Below are 19,164 nucleotides of genomic sequence, written 5' to 3'. Positions count from 1 at the left end.
AGCACAAGCTGACCACGGAGCCCGCCCCGCCCGCCCCCCCGGGGCCGGCTCTCCTGCCGGTCAGCTGGGCTGGCATCCTGCAGGGGCCCCAGGAGAGGGGCTCCTGCCTCCCTCACTCCTGCTCCACGGATGGAGTGCTCCAGAAAACGGGAAGAGTGCACAGAGAGGTACGCACGGATAGCCTTTTTGAAGTATTCTAAGGAAACGTATTCTAAGGAGATATTCAGAGGTAGGAAAAGTATCTTACATATCAAGAAGAAAAAGAACCCAAAAGCATTTTTTAAAGGCTGAAAAAGACACACTAGAAGAACCAAAAGAAATACAAATGGCTTTTAAATACACGAAAAGTGACTCTGCTTCATTCATAATAAGAGAAGCAAAGTGAAGCCTCCTAAGGCGGCATTTTCCTACGGTCAGACTGGCAGCTTTCCCACCTCAGCGAGGGCGTCGGGCGACGGTTCTTCGTGTTGACCGTGAGAGAGCGCATTGCCTCCATCCTTTGGGAGGGCAAGATCGACCAAAATGTCAAATGCTTGAGCACGCTGACCTGGCGATCACACTGTTAGAAATTCACCTTCAAGCCGTACTCATACACGCTTAAAAAGGACACATACTGGATCATTCTCTGCAGCAAACCCCCCTCCAGGAATGGAGCCCATTTGAAGCAGGATGAGTCCACACGCGGAATCCCACGTCACCACGGGGGAGGAGGCGGGAAACACGTCCGTGCCCGCATAGAATGATCTCGGGGACATATTGTTAAGTGAAAGAGGGAAATGCAGATCAATACGTGTACAGTGTAACCGTCTGCACAAAAGGAGGGAGGAATAGAGTGTACACATGCTTGCCGATTCGATTCGCGGACTATCTCTGAAAAGAGAAATCAACCCAGTGGGGGGGAGGGTGCCAGGGAGCATGGAGTTTCTTTGAACTTTGAGAAGGAGTAGGCTTTGAACTTTGAACTATGAGAATAGTTCATTTATTTTTTTAACTAATTTGTTTGGAGTGAAGGAGAAAACAAGAAATAAAAATCATCAGGGATGATGGAGGCATCGTGACCAAAATACCCTGGGTCTTGAACGTGACCAGGGGCTTCCCAGGTGTGTGCAGCTGTCCTACTCATGACTCGTGCATCAAAAGGAGCATGTCCAGAAATCATACCTCAAAAAAGTGAAAAAGTAGTGCATATGCTTGAACACACAGTAAAGCCTTGGTTTGTGAGCATAATTTGTCCGAGAATCACGCTTGTAATCCAAAGCGCTCGTATATCAAAGCGAGTTTCAAGAACCATTGGCTCGGATGTGATCACGTGACATCCAGTGTCGCGTACCGCCCGTATTGCAAGACATCGCTCATTTATCAAGTTAAAATTTATTGGAAATGCTTGCTCGTCTTGTGGAACACTTGCAGAACAAGTTACTCGCGATCCAAGGTTTTACTGTATATGCTCAATGGCCTTTATCTGCATTGTTGTAATAACTTTTTGAAAACTGGAAACCACCTAGCTCTCCAGTGTTACGGGATCGACTGGGGGACCAGCTGGGCGGATGGCAGCGTAATTCCCAGAGCACAGTGGGTATACGCTGGCACGCGCCTCTACCCCGTTTACTGGGCAGTGACTTCGCGGGTACGATCTATTTCCTGTAGGACTCAGCACGGCCCCGGGGGATAGGGACAATGACACTGCTGTCCTAAGAAGGAAGCAGAGTCAGCAACTAGGGTCTTTTAGCCAAGGTGGGGGAGCCACTGTGTACCCCACACACACCAGCCAAGTCTGTCCACTTGGTCCTTTGCACACCCCCATCACTGCTCGCACGCCTCCTTATCTGCTCACACACCTTCTTATCTGGTTAAATGTTCCCATCACTGCTCGCACGCCTGCGTCCCTGCTCGCACGCCTGCTTAACTGCCCGCACGCCTCCACAAAACTGCTTGAAATCCTCCATAACTTTTGGCACACCTCCATCACTGCGTGCACTTCTCCATAACCGTTGCACAGTCTCACAATTGCACTTATATGTGTAATGTTCACAAATGATCCCCATTTTGCAGAGGACCCTGGTGAGGGGCTAGGCCAGGACTGAATTTCCATGCACGTAACCACCCTATTATGTGGGAAGGGGCACTCTTGCACCCTGGTTCACTCCAAGGTGTCCAATTCCTTTCGAATCCCCGCCCCCCCACCCCCCACCCCGTGGCTCCTGCAGGAGCCAGAGCACCAGCTGTTTCCTCTCGGGCAGATCTCTGAGGGGCCGAGAAGGGCCAGACCTGGGGGAGGGAGGGGGGAAGGGGCGGGTACCTTTCTCTCCCGTGGGGCCGACTCTTCCGGGCCGTCCGGGTGCACCTTTGTCCCCCTTCTGTCCGGCATCCCCTGTGGAAGAAGTCACCGCATTTAGGACCTCGTTCTGGGCTCACGCTGCAGTGTGACATGGGGAGGACTGACAACAGACGGCTTGTCGCCGTATCTGAGCTACCAGCCAGGCCCCGTGGCCTCCTCTCCCCCACCCCAGCCCCCAGGAGATTTCATCTCTCATTCCGACCATCTCCCACCCCCGCAGGCCTTCACCCCTCCTCCCGGCCCCCATCACGAGATCTCAAGTTGCCCCGCCCCAAATCTGTGTGGGCTCTGCCTCCGCCCCCCCCCCCCCCCCCCCCCCCCGCCTTCCCTCCGGGGATGTTGTGTGTCCCTCTCTCCAGTCATGCCTCTGGGCCAGCTCGCCCTCTGGTGCACAGCCCTCCCTGAGACCTTCTCTGAGTGCCCGGCTGCCCCTCCGCCCCCACGGCCACTTGAGGGGCCCAGGGGTCTCTCGGATCCCCCATGGCCAGGTGTCCTTCTGGCCACCCACCCTGCGTCTGGCTGATGCACCCGGGAAGAATAATCAGGTGCCCATGTCAGCACTGCCTGGTCCCTTCAGCACGAGCCCCCCACCCCCACCCCGCCACCTCCACCCCCACAGCACATGCTCCTGCTTGGGGGCCGGGCACCTGTGACCAGGTGGGCACATCCGCCTGATTCAGTTCGTTATCAAGGTGGGTCCTGCTCTCAGTCACTCTGCGCCCCCAGATGTGTCCTGCTCTCCGCCCACACTACATGCCCCCGCCTTTATCACGGGTCCGGGCATGTTTTGGTGGCAGTCACCCGCTGTTCTTTTATCTGTTGCTGATTTCATTCGGAACTGAAACAGGGAGATGGGCTGTTAAGTCTCCTGAGACCCCACACTGGCCACAAATGGACCCGATGGCTTTTCCCCAGGGATGAGTCCGTCCTACAACTTTCCTGGTTCCGGTGGCCACACTGATGCTCCCAGACTGCAAGCCCGGGCCCAGCTGTCACCTCTGCTTTTCTGTGTCCCTCATCAGCTAAGTGCAACCCCCGCCCGGGTCTGTGAGGTCTAACTGGCCCACTCCCTGTCCTGTCCGTGTTCTGTCCCCGTCGGACTGGCCCTGGTGACTGCCCTCAGGCTGCCCATGCAGGACAGACGGGCACAGGACGCGGAGGCACCCGGAAGGAGCGGTGCAGGCGTGGCTGGAGCAGAGGACAGGGTCCCGATGTTGGGGGGACATCAGGGTCCCCCCAGTCCTCCCCCACCCCCCCCAACCCACACCTAAAACACAGATCCGATGATGTTATTTCCCTTCCCAAAACCAACAACAAGCTGAATGTGGTTACAAATAACGTCCCGTTTCTAAAGCCGTCGTCCCCAGTAGGTCTGTAGCCCCCGCGTTGACGGCCACCTTCTCACCTGACTCTCCAGTTTGCACCCCCAGTTCCCTCACCAGCTGCCTCTTCTCTCCGGAGGCCGGGACCTCGTGCCACATCCCAGCCATTTTTATATGGCTCGTCCGCCTAATCGGGGTGGTGTTCCTCCTATGAGAGCACATGGGTGCCGCCTGCGGCCGGGGCACCTGCCCAGGTGTGCGCCATGCCCGCCAGCGTCTGCGTAACTCTGGTCCTCTGCGACTCTCCTAGGCACTCACACGTGGGGAGAGGCTTAACTGGGTTACAGATTCCCCAGCGGGATTCCCAAAACTGATCATCTGGCTGGAAGGAGGGGACGATCCATTTAAATTTAAGTAAACGAAGAGAGGGCACCTGGCTGGCCCAGTCGGTTAAGCGTCGGACTCTTGATTTTGGCTCAGGTCACGATCTCACGGTTCGTGGGTTCGAGCCCCACATTGGGCTCTGTGCTGACTGCAGAGCCTGCTGGGATTCTCTCTCTCCTTCTCTCTCTGCCCCTCCCCTGCTTGCTTGTGCTCTCTCTCTCTCTCTCAAAATAAATAAATAAGCCAAAATATTTTTAAATTTTAAGTAAACAAAGAGAAAAGCAAAGCGAGTGCCAACAAAAACTAGAAGGCAGAGCTGGCATGTCACCGTCACCTCCGTGCCACAGCCAGGAAGGCTCTGGCCAGCCCCCCGGTGAAGGGTGTGCTGACTTAAGCCTACCACACATGCGTGGCCCTTAAATCTCTGAGTCGTTTGTCTTTCTTCAGAGAGGAAATTATTACAACAGCAATTCTTGGAGACACATTGAGAGACCAGTGGGAAATACCAACTAACGGGATGAACTCACCACCAAGAACGTGCAGACATTTGGGGACACCAACGTCAGGAAAGAGAAATAGCAGAGGAACAGAACTCTTGGGGCAGTCAGAGCCTGCTCTCAAATCACACACTGAATATCTTCATCAAGATAAGACATGGGGCACCTGGGGGGCTCAGTCGGTGGAGCGTCCGACTTCGGCTCAGGTCATGATCTTGCGGTTCATGAGTTCGAACCCCTGTAGGTCAGAGCCTGGATCCTGCTTCTGATTCTGTGTCTCTCTCTCTGCCTCTCCCCCACGCACACTCTGTCTATCTCTCAAAATAAATAAATAAACAGTTTTAAAAATAAAAAAAGATGAGAGAATAAGTATCTATGAGCAAAATGAAAAAGCACTGAAAAAGAACCAACTAGATCTTGTACACGAAATTAATTTTTGAACGGAATCGCACTACAGAAAGGCCGCGAAGCAGAACGGCCCATGATACAAGCTAGCTCCTGAAACAAGAAATGAGGCTGAAGAATTTTTTTTTTTCACAATGCAACACGAAGAGATAAAGAACTGGAAAGCTTTGTTTGGACTTAAAAAAATAATAAAAATAAAGCTATCAAGCTGAGAGTGAAGAAATGCCCCACCAGTTCCACTATCCACCTTAAAGGAATTCCAGAAAAGGGGGAACAGACACTGGAGCCGTGAGAGCGTGCAGATTTAACAGCTGGGACCTCCCGGCACCAGGGGAAGGTGTAAAAGAGCACGTGGCAAGCGCCCACGGAGAACCATGCAGGAGAGACGAGCAGAAACAACCTGGCTGTGTCGGAGTGACGCACGGAACATCGAGAATGAAGAGGGAATTGCGGCGGCTACCCAAGAGGAGTGGGAGGTTGTAAAGGCTTCCTGCGCATGAACGAGAGTCAGGTTGACATGAGAATCGTCATTTGCAACGCAGGATGCAAGATAAAGTGAGATAAAATGAGGCAACGATTTCAACCTGAAAAAGCCATAATTCGGTTGAGCGATCGGAAAAGGCCCCTCTGATGAAGGGACTTCTAACTGAGACGGGCTGTTGCCAGGCAAGGAACAGGGAAAAGGGTGTGTGAGACGGGGGCGGGGGGCAGCGCCTGCACAGGTGAGGGGCCAGGAGACCGGGAGAGACTGGTCCACAGGAGCCCACGAGGGTGGGGAGAAGCCAGCGCTCAGACCTCAGGCTTGAGGGCCACATGAAGCCACCAGGGCCGTTACAGGGTCCACCCGCCGTGTCGGGGCAGAACAGCGAGTGTGCTACTGCAAGGGTCCCGGCGGGGGCGAGCGTCCATCGCCGCACGTGCAGCAGCAGCAATCTGCTGTCCCGCGCCATGTCCTTGGCCTGAAACTCCTTGACGGCACAACTTCTGCCCACTCTCCAGCAGCTTCACGCGCCTGCGTCTAACCTGGTCGGACCGGCGTGCGTAGCAAGTATCTGAGGCACCGACACACCCTCACAGCCCCAAACAGCCCCTCGTGTCCCACAAACCCCTCTTCCTAAAGCAGGAAAGGTGACTAATACGCATCATTAAACATGAGTCTTCCTAATAACATGGGTTTTCTTGGTCGCTCTCAGATAGTTAGAAAGTCCCTCCAACTTCGTTCTGCCCACGATTCTGCTTCCTTGACAACCGACCGTATTAGCCAACGTGTTGCGGCCAGTACTGGTGGCAGGTGCCCTGAACTCCTCTGTGGTCCCTGTGGCTCCGTCCAGAGCCCAGAGTCCGAGACCCTCCCCGCCACCTGTGCCGCGTGGACTCTCCAGCTCTGGGGACGGGACGCGCTGCGTCCTGGAAAACACCAGCCGCGTGGGTGTTGCTATGAGAACCCGCGTCCCGCCCCTCGCCGTTCTCACCCAAACTCGGGAGTGGTAGCGCCGGGGGCCACAGAAACCATCAGCGGTGGGACTGCCCCCTGGTGACCTTGGCCTCCTCCTTGGAGCCGAGCCCTTGATGTGCTTCTCAAGAACAAAGCTGCTTTCGCGGCACTGGTCACGGTCGGCAGGGTCCGAAGGGCCTGCTGTCTGCTGGTCTCAGGAGGTGGGGTGGCTGGGAACCTCTCCCCTCAAAACTTACACGCGTTCTGGGGCGCCTGGGGGGCTCGGTCGGTTGAGCGTCCGACTTCGGCTCAGGTCATGATCTCACGGTCTGTGGGTTCGAGCCCCGCGTCGGGCTCTGTGCGGACAGCTCGGAGCCTGGCGCCTGCTTCGGATTCTGTGTCTCCCTCTCTCTCTGCCCTCCCCTGTTCATGCTCTCTCTCTCTCTCTCTCTCTCTGTCTGTCTCAAAAATAAATACACATTTAAAAAAAACCTTTTTTTAAACGAGTCGTCTCTCTCTCTCCAAATGCACAGCGAACGTGCTATTGTTAGGTCTGAATAGCAGATACATTTCATCCCAAGTGCCAACACCAGTCGGTGCAGACGGGCCGGCAGGAGTCGGGTCGGGAAAGGTTCTGAAGCCCAGTCTGGATCCGGCGACGGACAGGGGAGGCCTGTGTTCGTGTCCCGTAGCGGCCCTCCCTCCGGGCCCGGCCCGTGGGGTCTCAGGGACGTGTGGAGAACGAAAGAAGAGATCGTTTACCTGCTCGTTTCTGTTCAGAGCGGGGCCTGTATCGCGCCCGTATTCTCACCTCCGCTGACGGACGCCCGCGCACCAAGCTGGCTCTCGTGGCCGCGCAGGCCGAGCGTGGCCGTCCCAGAGAGGGCAGCAGGCCGGGTCGCCCGTCACCGGGGCCACTCACAGGCGGGCGTTGAAGCCACCATGCCCCGGAGCCCACTGAGAGTCGTCGGGACGGAGCGCTCTCTGCCGCCGGGGGCGTCGTGTGGGGGCGGCGTCACGAACTCTCTGCCAGGTCGGACCACGGGGCTGCGTCCAGCGGCGAGGACCGCTGAGCATCCGGGCCCCGTGAGGCCGCGCGCAGGGGGGGCCGAGCGAGCGGGGCCCGGCCGCTGCAGACGGCAGAGGGAGGGGCTCCTGTTGCAGGGGACAAAAGTCTGCCGCATCCTGAGCTTGCGTTGCTTACGAGCCCCGAATCACCTGGTCTTTTTTGGCACAGATTTCTCTCCTCTCCCCTCCCCCTGCTGCCCAGGCCAAACAGCAGAACGGTAAAATCCGGACGCCGAGTAAGGGCTCTCTGCATCGGGTCGGCCAGCTCACGGCCGTGTTGCCCCCTTGGTCCTGGGTCACCACGAGACCCCCAGGCCTCGCCCCACCCCCCCCCCCCACACACACACACAGCATGGGGACAGTGGGAGGTGTCAGCGGGCTAATGAATGTGGCTGTGACGTCACTTCACAAGGTTTCAGTGTGTTCAATCGTCCCCTTGAACACATACAACCTGCCAGTTAAACCTCAATGAGGCTGGACATAAAAGCGGGACGTCCAGGTCGTAAGGACTTCGGTGAGTGTGAGAAGGCGTTCTCTATGGAATTAATTGTCCCTTTGGGGTGGCCAGGCCGGTCACTCTGGGGCAGGGCTGCGCTTGACCAGCACGTCTGGTAGACACGCTCCGCGGCCCCGAAACATCCCACACGGCTCCACACGACCTGCAAACGTGTCTTGTTACCTGCTAGAGGACAGGCCCTTGGGAGCACGGCATCCGGGTCCTGCAAGGAGCCCCACCCTGTCCTGCTCCCCGGGGACTCCTGCCTGGTCCACGCCGAGCTGGGGCCTACCGCCTCGCCTCCCACAGGTCTCAGGAGGCACCTGGCTCTGACTTTGGTGGCAGCCATTCTCGTCACGGGTCCACAGCCCCTAAATGTGAGTCTGTGTTCTCCAACGATCTCCGTGGGGAGAGCCGCAGGCATTCCCGCAAAAGTCCCATCCGGCAGAGACCAGGCTTTGGGGCCCGGGGTGCGCACCGTCCGAGTGGGAAGGGAGCAGAATGGAATTCGGGGGCACGCGAGGCAATCAGTGCAAGTCGTGGGCCGGCCCCTCCCGCCCTTGCCTCTTGCTCCTGGAGCGAGAGGCCCAAGCTCGCCCACCCCACGTGGGGCATGTGCCCTGGCCCTGATTTGAAGTCTTTTTATAACTCTGAACAAGAAGCCCACATTTGCATCTTGCACTGGGGCCGTCAAATGGTGGATCCCGCTTGGGAATCACGTTGTGGAATCTCTTGCCCGAGCTACAGAGAAACCAGGGACCTTTTCTGAATGAAGATGCCAGTCTGAGGGCCCTGACTCTTTCCCCTGTGCTGGTGCCCAACCCCCACCGGCTCGGCCAGGCAAGCTCCACCGGGAGTAAATTATATGCAAATCAACAAGAGAAAAGTTTTGGGGGGTTTTGCTTGTTTGTTTTTTAAAGTAGGAATTTAGTGGGGCGCCTGGGTGGCGCAGTCGGTCGAGCGTCCGACTTCAGCCAGGTCACGATCTCGCGGTCCGTGAGTTCGAGCCCCGCGTCAGGCTCTGGGCTGATGGCTCAGAGCCTGGAGCCTGTTTCCGATTCTGTGTCTCCCTCTCTCTCTGCCCCTCCCCCGTTCATACTTTGTCTCTCTCTGTCCCCCCAAAAAATAAATAAAACGTTGAAAAAAAAAATTTAAAAAAAAAAAAAAAGTAGGAATTTAGAGCTCTCAGGAACTGGCGTAGGAGCACTGGCTTCGTAGGCTGAGTGACCCAGTTTGTTTGGCAAATTGCTAAATGTCCCTGGGCCTTGAATGTCCTTATCTGCAAAATGGACCAGAGGCTGGGACGCCTGGGCGCCTCAGTCGGTTGAGCGTCCGACTTCGGCTCAGGTCGTGATCTCGTGGTTCGTGGGTTCAAGCCCCGCGTCGGGCTCTGGGCTGACAGCTCGGAGCCTGGAGCCTGCTTCGGATTCTGTGTCTCCCTCGCTCTCTGCCCCTCCCCCACTCACGTTCTGTCTCTCTCTCTGTCTCAAAAATAAGTAAACATAAAAAAATGGGCCAGATGAGATCTCACTCTGCAAGTCATTTGCGATAACGTGTGTGGTGCATGGACCACACGTCAGCAGTGGCTTGTAGCTTCAGAATTACAGGATCTCTTGGCCAAAGAAAGTGTGCACATTATGTAGTCCAACCCTTAATTTTGCAGATGGGGAAACTGAGGCACATGGAGGTCAGACCCTGAGCTGGCACTCGGCCACACACGGGAGGCCGTGGTCAGGGTTACCTTTGAGGCCCGGGACGAGGATGTGCAGGGAACAGGCGTCTTCCGCCGTCTGCTGAGGACGCCCAGACGGGAGCAGCCACAGGAAGGCCAGGCCGAGGAGAGCCAGACCCCTCCTCATCACGAGCGCGTGCGGGACGCTGACTCCTGCAAGAGGGAAGGGGACACAGTGACGGGAACTCAGAACCCGGGGCCAGGGTGCAGGTAGCTGTCGGGCCTGTCCCCGCGTTTGGGGCCCTCCCTCGTGGGCCCGTCCGTGCCTCCCCTGCCGGCCCCACTCGGACCTCCATCCCGACGGCGGCCGCCGGATTCTCGCGTCTGCTTCCCTGTGGCGGATACTTGGTACACACGGAGGCAGGGGCGCGGTCGCATGGAAAGTACCACACTTCTCCCAGCACAGTGGCCCCGCAGTCGCTGGGCCCAGGACCACCCCAAGCCCCTGAGGAGCCTGGCTCTGGGGCCGTGAACGTGCGTCTCCTGCGGTTTCCTAACTGGCATTACCGTAGGCCCCTGCATTCTTAAACAATATGTTGTGCAGTTTGTTCGGTTTGGGACTTTATAAGGCACCATAGTCCTCTGAGCCTCGACTGTTTTACTCGACCTTCTGCCCCAGGCTCGCCCACGTTGCCACGTGCAGCTACAGCTCATCGATTATCTAAGTCTATCACCTACACCACCGAGATCAGTCCCTGGGGTGGGGGGGCAGGACGGGGACAGACCCTGCAAGGGGCAGGGTGCACACGGCTGGCCGTGCGTCCTTCCCCCAAGTGCCGGTGGGGAAGGCTTGGTGGCGACACCCAGACACCCCCCACTCCGAGACTTTTACGTTCACGTGGCACAGCGTTTGGGCACAGCCGCGCGCCCGGCTGCGGGCCAGCACTGGGACCAGTGCCCGGGCCGCATCACGGCTCTGTTGTCAGCCTGCGCTCACCTTACAGGGGAGGCTGGAGCCCCCGAGGCCCCCCTGAGGAGGAGCCATGGAGCACGAGAGGTCTGCAAGGGGCTGGGCCCATGCGCGGCAAGCACTTGCTGAAGACAGCATGATGCTGCCATCACCACGTGGCGTGAGGGCCCCGCGGCCTGCGACGGCTCCAGACAGAGGAAGCCAGAGTCTCTGAGCTAAGACGTCGGTGCCCTCCTTAGCGTGCCCAAGCTGTGCCACGTTCTCCATGAAAAGGACGCAGGCAGAAACCGCCTGTGCTCCGTGACACCTGCAGGGAGGCCCCAGCTCCCCTCTGTGTGACCACGGGGTGGACTGTAGAGGGTAGGGGTGAGGCTGATTGTCCCTCAATGGGGGAGAAGAGAAGGCCCACGGAGGTCAGCACACTGCTCCCGTCCCACCGGCCAGGGGACCAAAGATGGGGAACGAAATCAGCTGCCCAGAGTTACCCCTCGTCGGTGGGGACGGTGGGGTCAGGACCTGGGGCCTCCTGATGCACCTGACCTGTCCCCTCTGCTCCCGTCAGCCACCGAGCACCAGAGTGGGCCCACCTGCCCCCTTACATCACGACGCCGTGGCTTTTATTGTGTGTTGGTTTACGTTTGGTAGAGAGAAAAGGAGCCACCATTTATTACCTAACCCAGACACGTTGATCTTATTTAGCTCCCAAGACCACCTGAGGACCTCGCTTCTCGCTGTGAGGGTGGTGAGGCCCAGGCCACGGGAGGCTGAACGGCCAGCGTCGCACAACTGGACCAGGAGGCTGGCGCTCGGCCTGTGGCGCTCACACAAGTGACCGACTGCAGGAGGGAGAAGACGTGCGAGGTCGCCCACAGCCCACAGGGCTGACCTTTGCCCTTTCCTTTCTCTGCCAGCTGGGCCGGGGGTCCCGAGCCCGCAACGTGGTCGGGAAGTAGATCACGCCCGCGGCTGGCAAAGCTCTCAGGGCACCCTGGCCGAGTGAAGGAAAGAATCCGTGAACGAACGAACGGACAGAAGTTCACAAGCACAACACATAGAATTTGATGCTCTTTTCCTGCTACTGCCTGTCCAGCTCCCCAAGGGTTTTCCATGCCTGACGTCCGCACGTGATTCCCAGGGCCAGCCCCTCGGACACACGGCCGCTGCAGAGCCAGGGGCCCGCGTGGACACGGCCTCGCAGTCCGTCTGCCACACGGCCGTCAGGGTCCCGGAATCCCTAACAGTTTCTGAACAAAGGACAGTCTGGCCTGGTCACTGCAGTGTGTCCTTCACTGCAAGGATCTTAGCTGCTTTAGAAGCAAAGGCTTTGGCTCTTTCCAGGATGTAGCTCTGAACAGTGTTTGATAGCGTAATGTTGTATGTCAATAATCTCTCAATTTTAAAAAAGTCACGGTGTGCCTGGGTGTCTCAGTCGGTTAAGCGACTGACTTCGGCTCAGGTCATGATCTCACAGTTTGTGGGTTCAAACCCCGCGTCGGGCTCTGTGCTGACGGCTGGAAGCCTGGAGCCTGCTTCGGATTTGTGTCTCCCTCTCTCTGCCCCTCCCCCACTTGCCCTCTGTCTCTCAAAAATAAATAACCATTAAAAAAATTTTTTTTTAATTTTTTTTAAACATTTATTTATTTTGGGGGCGCCTGGGTGGCGCAGTCGGTTAAGCGTCCGACTTCAGCCAGGTCACGATCTCACGGTCCGGGAGTTCGAGCCCCGCGTCGGGCTCTGGGCTGATGGCTCAGAGCCTGGAGCCTGTTTCTGATTCTGTGTCTCCCTCTCTCTCTGCCCCTCCCCCATTCATGCTCTGTCTCTCTCTGTCCCAAAAATAAATAAACGTTGAAAAAAAAAATTTTTTTTTAAATAAACATTTATTTATTTTTGAGACAGAGAGAGACAGAGCATGAACGGGGAAGGGTCAGAGAGAGAGGGAGACACAGAATCTGAAACAGGCTCCAGGCTCCCAGCCGTCAGCACACAGCCCGACGCGGGGCTTGAACTCATGAACCACGAGATCATGACCTGAGCTGAAGTCAGCCACTTAACCGACTGAACCACCCAGGTGCCCCCCAAAAAATGTTTTTTAAGTCACGATATGAACTTCTGGGAAGCTCAGTCGGTTGAGTGTCCAGCTCTTGATTTAGGGCTCAGGTCAGGATCCCAGGGTCGTGGGATCGAGCCCCAAATCGGACTCTGCTGAGTGTGGAGCCTGCTTGGGATTCTCTCTCATGCTCCCCCTGCCCCTCCCCTACTTGCACATGGTCTCTCTCTCTCTCTCTCTCTCAAAAAAAAAGAGTCAGGACAAACATCTGTTCCACACCTACTTTCGTGCGGAAGCCGATGGGCATTTGCTGGTATGTGGGGAGGCAAACAGGGTTTAGGTTTTGGGGTGTCAACAGCTGACCTGGAAACTTCCCCTCCAGATAGAAGGGGTGTGTCAAGAGACAGCCACGCTGCTCAGCCCGACCCACCGCCCTCACACGAGGCGGCTTGCTTGCCACCTGCCCAGCAAGGAGGTGCCCAGGGAGGGGACAGCCCAGAACCAGCGGAAGCCAGAACGCCTCCCTGAGGCCCTCGCTGCTTGCGCATCAGCAGGGCAGAGAGCAGGGCGGCCCTGGGTGGGAGCCCCTTCCCCAGGGTTCTGGCTCCCCCGCCCCGGAGAAGAGGAATTCTGTTTGTAAACGCAGAAGCTCCTGGCCTCCTTTAAGAATAACATCCTTATCTCCCGGCCAGAGACCAGGAGGTTCCCACCCTCCCTTCAGTGAAGGAAGCCAGGGTTTCAGAGGGGAGATGCAATTTGGAATTCTCAGTCGCCGTTCCTTATAAGAATGAAGGAGACGATGAAAACAATGTGGCTTAATCTGCCAAATGTACAGTGGTACGTTTTCATTAAACATCCACATTAGGGCCCACCATTTATAGACGGAGAACCACATCCAGGAGCACCGGGGCGCTGGGGCCCCCACCCCCACGAGGGGGTTGCTTCCTATGGTGACGGTGACTCTGATGAGGGGTCCTTCCCCAGAGCCCACCCGAGAGGCACACGCAAAGTAAGAGGCTTTTCCCGTCGTGTTCTCCGACCTCTGTCTCCTCTCCTCACTCACGGACCTCTCAAGCTTGTGGATGAACCAGAATAGCCGTGAGAGGTCAGGGCGCGGCTCTGGCCCCCAGGAAAGTCCTGTTACACATCAGAAGTCCTGTTACGCACACACGGCTTTCCAACTTTGCCTTTTAAATTCATAAGCACCTCCTAACTTCGGCCTCCAAGTTGTCACAGCCAGCAGGCCAGGAAGGGCCCCCGTCACACCATGTCTCATCCAGTTTGGGAGACGAGAAACCCCCACTCCGTACCAGGCAACCCTCTCTGCGCTTGAAAGTGACCTTCTCCGGTCCTATCTTTGCCCACATCTGGCATTCCCATTACTGAACCCCAAAACAGAGCTACCGGCCACGGGTACAGGTTACTGCTGTTGTCCGTGCGGCCCCACGCTGTGACTGGCGATTCGGAAACTCGCTGCCCCACCTCTCTGAACGTGTGCAGAGCTGAGAAGGCCTCCCCCAACCGTCTGGTAGCCGGCAGCCCTAGGTCGTCGTCAGTTATCCCCGGGAAGTTTCCACCACGAACTGGTGAATTAACAAAACGGTGGAATTCTAGTGCCTGTTTCACGTGACACCCCCATCATTTGTGGGGACCTAAGAACAGATTCCCGTCTGTTCTCCCATCTCTGGCCGTACCCGGAACCTCGCCTTGACCAGGTGACCCCCGTCCTGCCCTCCAAGACCGCCAGGTCACCCGGCAGAGTGTCCCTACCTGCAGCGCACGCTAGGCGAAGGGGGCGTCCTGACCGTCGGGGACCCACGAGGACACTGCACCCGGGAGCCTCATGGCTGCTATTTACAGAGGCCGCTGAGCCCCACAGGCCAGGCGAGCGGGGCCCGGCTGTCAGGCTGCCCAGCAAATCAGGCTGCAGCCTTATCTGCAAAGAGCTTCCTGTTTGAAATACATCAGCTGCCCCGCGGGAGGGCGGCGAGGAGGGTGTGGGAACGTTGCAAACTCCCGGAGGTCAGGGCTCCCGGCAGACCACGGACCCGCCCCGAGAGTCCTTCCAGCTCTTCACCCCCGACGCCACCCCGACTGTCCTGGGTCTGTTCTGTGCTTCTCTTCCGGGAGGACGATGGGGATGCAGGAAAGCATTGAGTGGTCCTTATCACCTGGTGTCACATCAGACAGAAACACACGCAGCTGACACGCTTCCTCTCCCGTTCTCCGTGTGGGCTTTCTGGTCACAGCATTAACCTCATCTACTGGTCGAGACCGAACCCGCAGCAAGACCCCAGACTCACCGCGCTCACCGAAGCTTCGTATGTGCCCCCAGACTCTCTCTGTGCGGTGGGCTGGGCGGGTCCAGCTTCTGCACAGCCTGACTCTTGGTGGGGGGGGGTGGGGGTGTGCTTCTTTAAGAAAGAGATACACACATAAAATTAGGATCATAAAAAGCTACATTCAGGGGCACCTGGATGGCTCAGTCAGTTGAGCGTCTGACTTCGGCTCAGGTCATGATCTCACAGTTCGTGGGTTTGAGCCCCGTGTCGGGCTCTGTGCTGACAGCTCGGAGCCTGGAGCCTGGTTCGGATTCTGTGTCTCTCTCTCTGCTCCTCCCCGGCTCGTGCTGTGTTAGTCTCTCTCTCTCAAAAATAAATAAACATTAAAAACATTTTCTTAAATGCCACATTCAATGGTGCATTTGTATTTATACCGAAAAGAGAAATCTTAAGAGATTACAAATTTTGTAAAACCTGTCAGATTCCATGCACATCACAAAATCCACGAAAAAGAATGGATCCTTTATTAAAACCACCTAATAGCATAAATAATCTCACAACTTGGACCAAATGGGCCACTTCCAGGGAAACACAGGATCTACCACAATGGACCCAACATGAAATAGACGACTTAGCAGCCCCATAACAATGAAGGGAACTGAATTTGTAACTTAAAAAACTCCCAAGAAGGAAACTCCAGGCAGGCCAGGTGATTTCATACGAGAATTCTACCAAACTTTAATTTTTTTTAATTTTTTTTAACATTTATTTATTTTTGAGACAGAGCATGAATGGGGGAGGGTCAGAGAGAGGAGACACAGAATCCGAAGCAGGCTCCAGACTCCAAGCTGTCAGCACAGAGTCCCACGTTGGGGCTCAAACCCACAGACCGCGAGATCATGACCTGAGCCGAAGTCGGACGCTCAACCGACTGAGCCACCCACGCGCCCCTTTATCAAACTTTTAAAGAAGAGTTAACACCAAGTTTACATACCTCTTCCAGAAAACAGAAGAGGGAGGAGCATTCACCGATTCATTTTATGAAGTTGGCATGACCCTGATACCCAAACCAGACAAAGACAGTACAAAAAAAAAGAAAGAAAGAAAACTGTAGACCGATAACCCTCACGAATACAGATGCAAAAATCTTTTTTTTTTTTTAATTTTTTTTAACGTTTATTTATTTTTGAGACAGAGAGAGACAGAGCATGAATGGGGGAGGGTCAGAGAGAGGGAGACACAGAATCCGAAGCAGGCTCCAGGCTCTGAGCTGTCAGCACAGAGCCCGACACGGGGCTCGAACTCACAAATTGCGAGATCATGACCTGAGCCGAAGTCGGCCGCTTAACCGACTGAGCCACCCAGGCGCCCCCAGATGCAAAAATCTTTAACGAAATGCTGGCAAATAGGATTCAGCAATACATAAGAAAGATTTATAAACTGTCACCAAGTGGAGTGTTTCAGGGATGTAAGCTTGGGTCAATATTCAAAAGTCCAGCAGCATCATCAACCGTAGTAAAAGCTAACAAGGAAAAATTGCATGATCATATCAACAGGTACAAGAAAAAGCATTTGACAAAATTCAACACACCTCTTCATGAAAAAAAAGTCTCTGAAGGGGGGGCTTTCTCAACTTGATAAAGCAGCATCAATGTTTAAATAAACCTACGATAACATCATACTCAGGAAAGACTGAACATCTCCCTCCTAAGATCTGGACACGGCAGGACATCCACTCTGACCACTGCAACGCGGTGCTGGAGTCCCAGCCAGAGCAAAAGACACGGCAAGGAAAGAAAAGGCACACGGGTCAGAAAAGAAAAACCGAACAGCCCCTTGTGCAGACGACAGAAGTGTCTGCTTGGAGAATCCCAGAGAGTCTACAGAAATTCCTAAAACCAGTAAGGGGGCTCAGCAAGGCTCCGAGTACAGCATGAACACACGGAAACCCGGGGCACTTCCGCGAGCGAGCAGTGAACACGTAGACTCCGAAATTAAAAATCATTTACAGTCGCTCAAAGGAACGAAATGAACACAGAGACTCCGAAATTAAAAATCATTTACAGTCGCTCAAAGGAATGAAATGCCTGGATGGAAACCTCACAAAACACGTGCAGGACCTAAGTGCTGAAACAACGCGCCGACCGGGAAAATCGCAGCAGGTTTAAGAAACCACGAGGCGCGTCGAGCTCCGGGACGGGAAGGCTCCGCGCGGAAAGGAGGCCGGATTCCCCCCAAAGTGATCTACAGGCTTAACACGATTCCTATTGAAATCCCAGCAGGAAGCTTTGTAGACAGAGACAGGATTCTTCCAGAAGTAGAAGACAAAGGAAGCAGAAGAGCTAAAACAATTTGGAAATGAAGAATGAAGTAGGGGGAATCAGTCTGCCCAACGTCAAGATTCATTATATGGAGAAGCAGAGCAGGGAACCCACACAAATATACCCAACTGATTTTTTAAAGTTTTCTCGTCGTTGTGATAAAATACACACGACGTACGATTCACCGTCTTAATCACTCTTCAGTATACAGTTCGGTGGTATTAAATACATTCAGATGTCACGTGACACATCCCATCCACCTCCATGATTCCTTCCCTCTTGTGAAACCGGACCTCCGTACCCGTTAATGCCACAGCCCCGTCACACCCCCACCTCAGCCCCCTGGCCACCACTGCTGGACTTTCTATGATGTTGACTATTCTAAGACTCTCACATAATGGGAAGCAAGCAGCATTTGTCTTTTTGTGACTGGCTTATTTCACGGAGCGTAACGTCCCCAAGGTTCATCCGTGTGGTGACAGGTGTCAGAACAACTTAACCAACTGAAATCCAAACTAACACAGCCCAACTTGACTTCACCCCTGCCCGGGGACGTTTGGCAGCATTCTGGAGATACCGTCACGCCGTGCGGTTGGGGGCGCGGTGCTGGCTTCTGGGGGGAAGGGGCCGGGATGCTGCTGAGAGTCCCACGGTGTTCTGGACACTCCCCACCACGAGGAAGAGCCACGCCCCAAAGACGCCCCTGGTGCCACGAGCGTCACCGGACAGGAGGCCTGAGACCGCAGTCCTGGGTGACGGCATACGGTGTCCCGAGGGTGCATCCCCTCGCCCACGCTCAACGCCAGCTGAGGGGAAGGCGCGGCATCCAGGTGCCAGCAAGGACCCCTGAGTCAGCCCCTATTCAGTCCTCAGCACTTGCCCTCCCACGAGGCGCTGGCACTGTGGCTAGAGCGCAGGAGACAGGGCGGAGAGTGACAGCCCTTGCCCAGCTCATGCTTTGCAGACCGCGTGTTACGAGCAGACAGCGAGCCTGTCCCACGCGCCCCCTCCCCCCCGCAACCCTCCTCCTGTCTCACCACTGACCTGGGACACCTACCTTTTGTTCTGTGTCCCGAATTGTTAAGGGCTCTTTCAAAAAGTGCCAAAACCTGAGAGTCACTCTTGGTTACAGAAGAGGTGGTAATATTATACTAACGTACCTGCTTCAAGTAGCTTGTAAATTGGAACCGAGTTTCAATGGGGAATCGCGTTTACGCCTGCCTGGCCAACAAGCACCAAAAAGTCATGAGAAATCACTAGGCACGTCTCCCTCCAGACCTTCTCTGTCTTCCGTCCCGCCCTCAGTTTTCTTCTCGAAAGCGTGCAAGTCACGGCCCTGGGCTCAGGCTTCTCCCGGTGAACCCCGACCCCTCCCGCAGCCTGGCCCCGCGCAGTGGGTCACAGTGAGAATCTGGCACGGCTCCCCAGAATTATTTACATCTCCCACAGATAGCGGAGCCATCCGCACACAAAAGCCGGATCAGGCCTGTCTGTCTCTGGACAGGAATTTTCCCTGGAGTCACCCGGCCGTGCAGCTGTGGCCGTGGACGCTGTCCGTGAGGCCGTTCACCGTGCTCCCCCCGTCCCAGGCCCGAAGGCTCTGTTTCCCCAGAGTTCCCTGAAAGCCTCCCTCCGCTTGCGTATCCCACCCCTCAGCCACACTGGTCACCGGTGGGCACAGACCCCAGACGGTCAGGGAACACTCGCGCCCACCCGGGCCGGGACATCCAGCTCTGACTTCGCAGTGTCGCTCGCCAGCACGAGGGCTGTTATCCATACTCAGGGATGCTACGACTCACCACAACCTCTGACCACACCACAGCATCCAAGGTCATGGGAGCACCCGAGATCGCGGGGGGGGGGGGGGGTCTCAAACGTGAGCGTGCACCGGAACTATCCAGAAGGCCTCTGAAAACGCAGACAGGGC

At 55.9% G+C, this 19,164-nt stretch overlaps 1 protein-coding gene across 8 annotated transcripts in view; it reads right to left on the bottom strand.

Annotated features, from left to right (window-relative positions):
* COLEC11 (collectin subfamily member 11) overlaps nucleotides 1-18,548 on the bottom strand; it is a 33,452-nt gene extending 14,904 nt beyond the window's left edge. For 2 of the 8 annotated variants that reach the window (XM_086699934.1, XM_086699935.1), the window contains exons 1-3: nucleotides 14,405-14,562; nucleotides 9,687-9,830; nucleotides 2,300-2,371 (exon numbers count right to left, since the gene is read on the bottom strand). In XM_086699934.1, the coding sequence (XP_086556060.1) occupies nucleotides 2,300-2,371; nucleotides 9,687-9,804 (190 nt within the window). In that variant the 5' untranslated portion in view covers nucleotides 9,805-9,830; nucleotides 14,405-14,562. Of the gene's footprint in view, nucleotides 1-2,299; nucleotides 2,372-3,743; nucleotides 3,937-9,686; nucleotides 9,831-14,404; nucleotides 14,577-18,397 lie in introns of those variants that run through there. The other 6 variants (XM_086699930.1, XM_086699936.1, XM_086699937.1 and 3 more) reach the window with 6 other exon arrangements.
* Between the last annotated feature and the right edge of the window lie 616 nt (nucleotides 18,549-19,164).

Source organism: Puma concolor, chromosome A3, assembly GCF_028749965.1.
Source record: "Puma concolor isolate L17-30 chromosome A3, mPumCon1.1.hap2, whole genome shotgun sequence".
In the NCBI taxonomy this organism is placed as follows: domain Eukaryota; kingdom Metazoa; phylum Chordata; class Mammalia; order Carnivora; family Felidae; genus Puma; species Puma concolor.
This window is presented reverse-complemented; position numbering and strand designations above follow the sequence as displayed.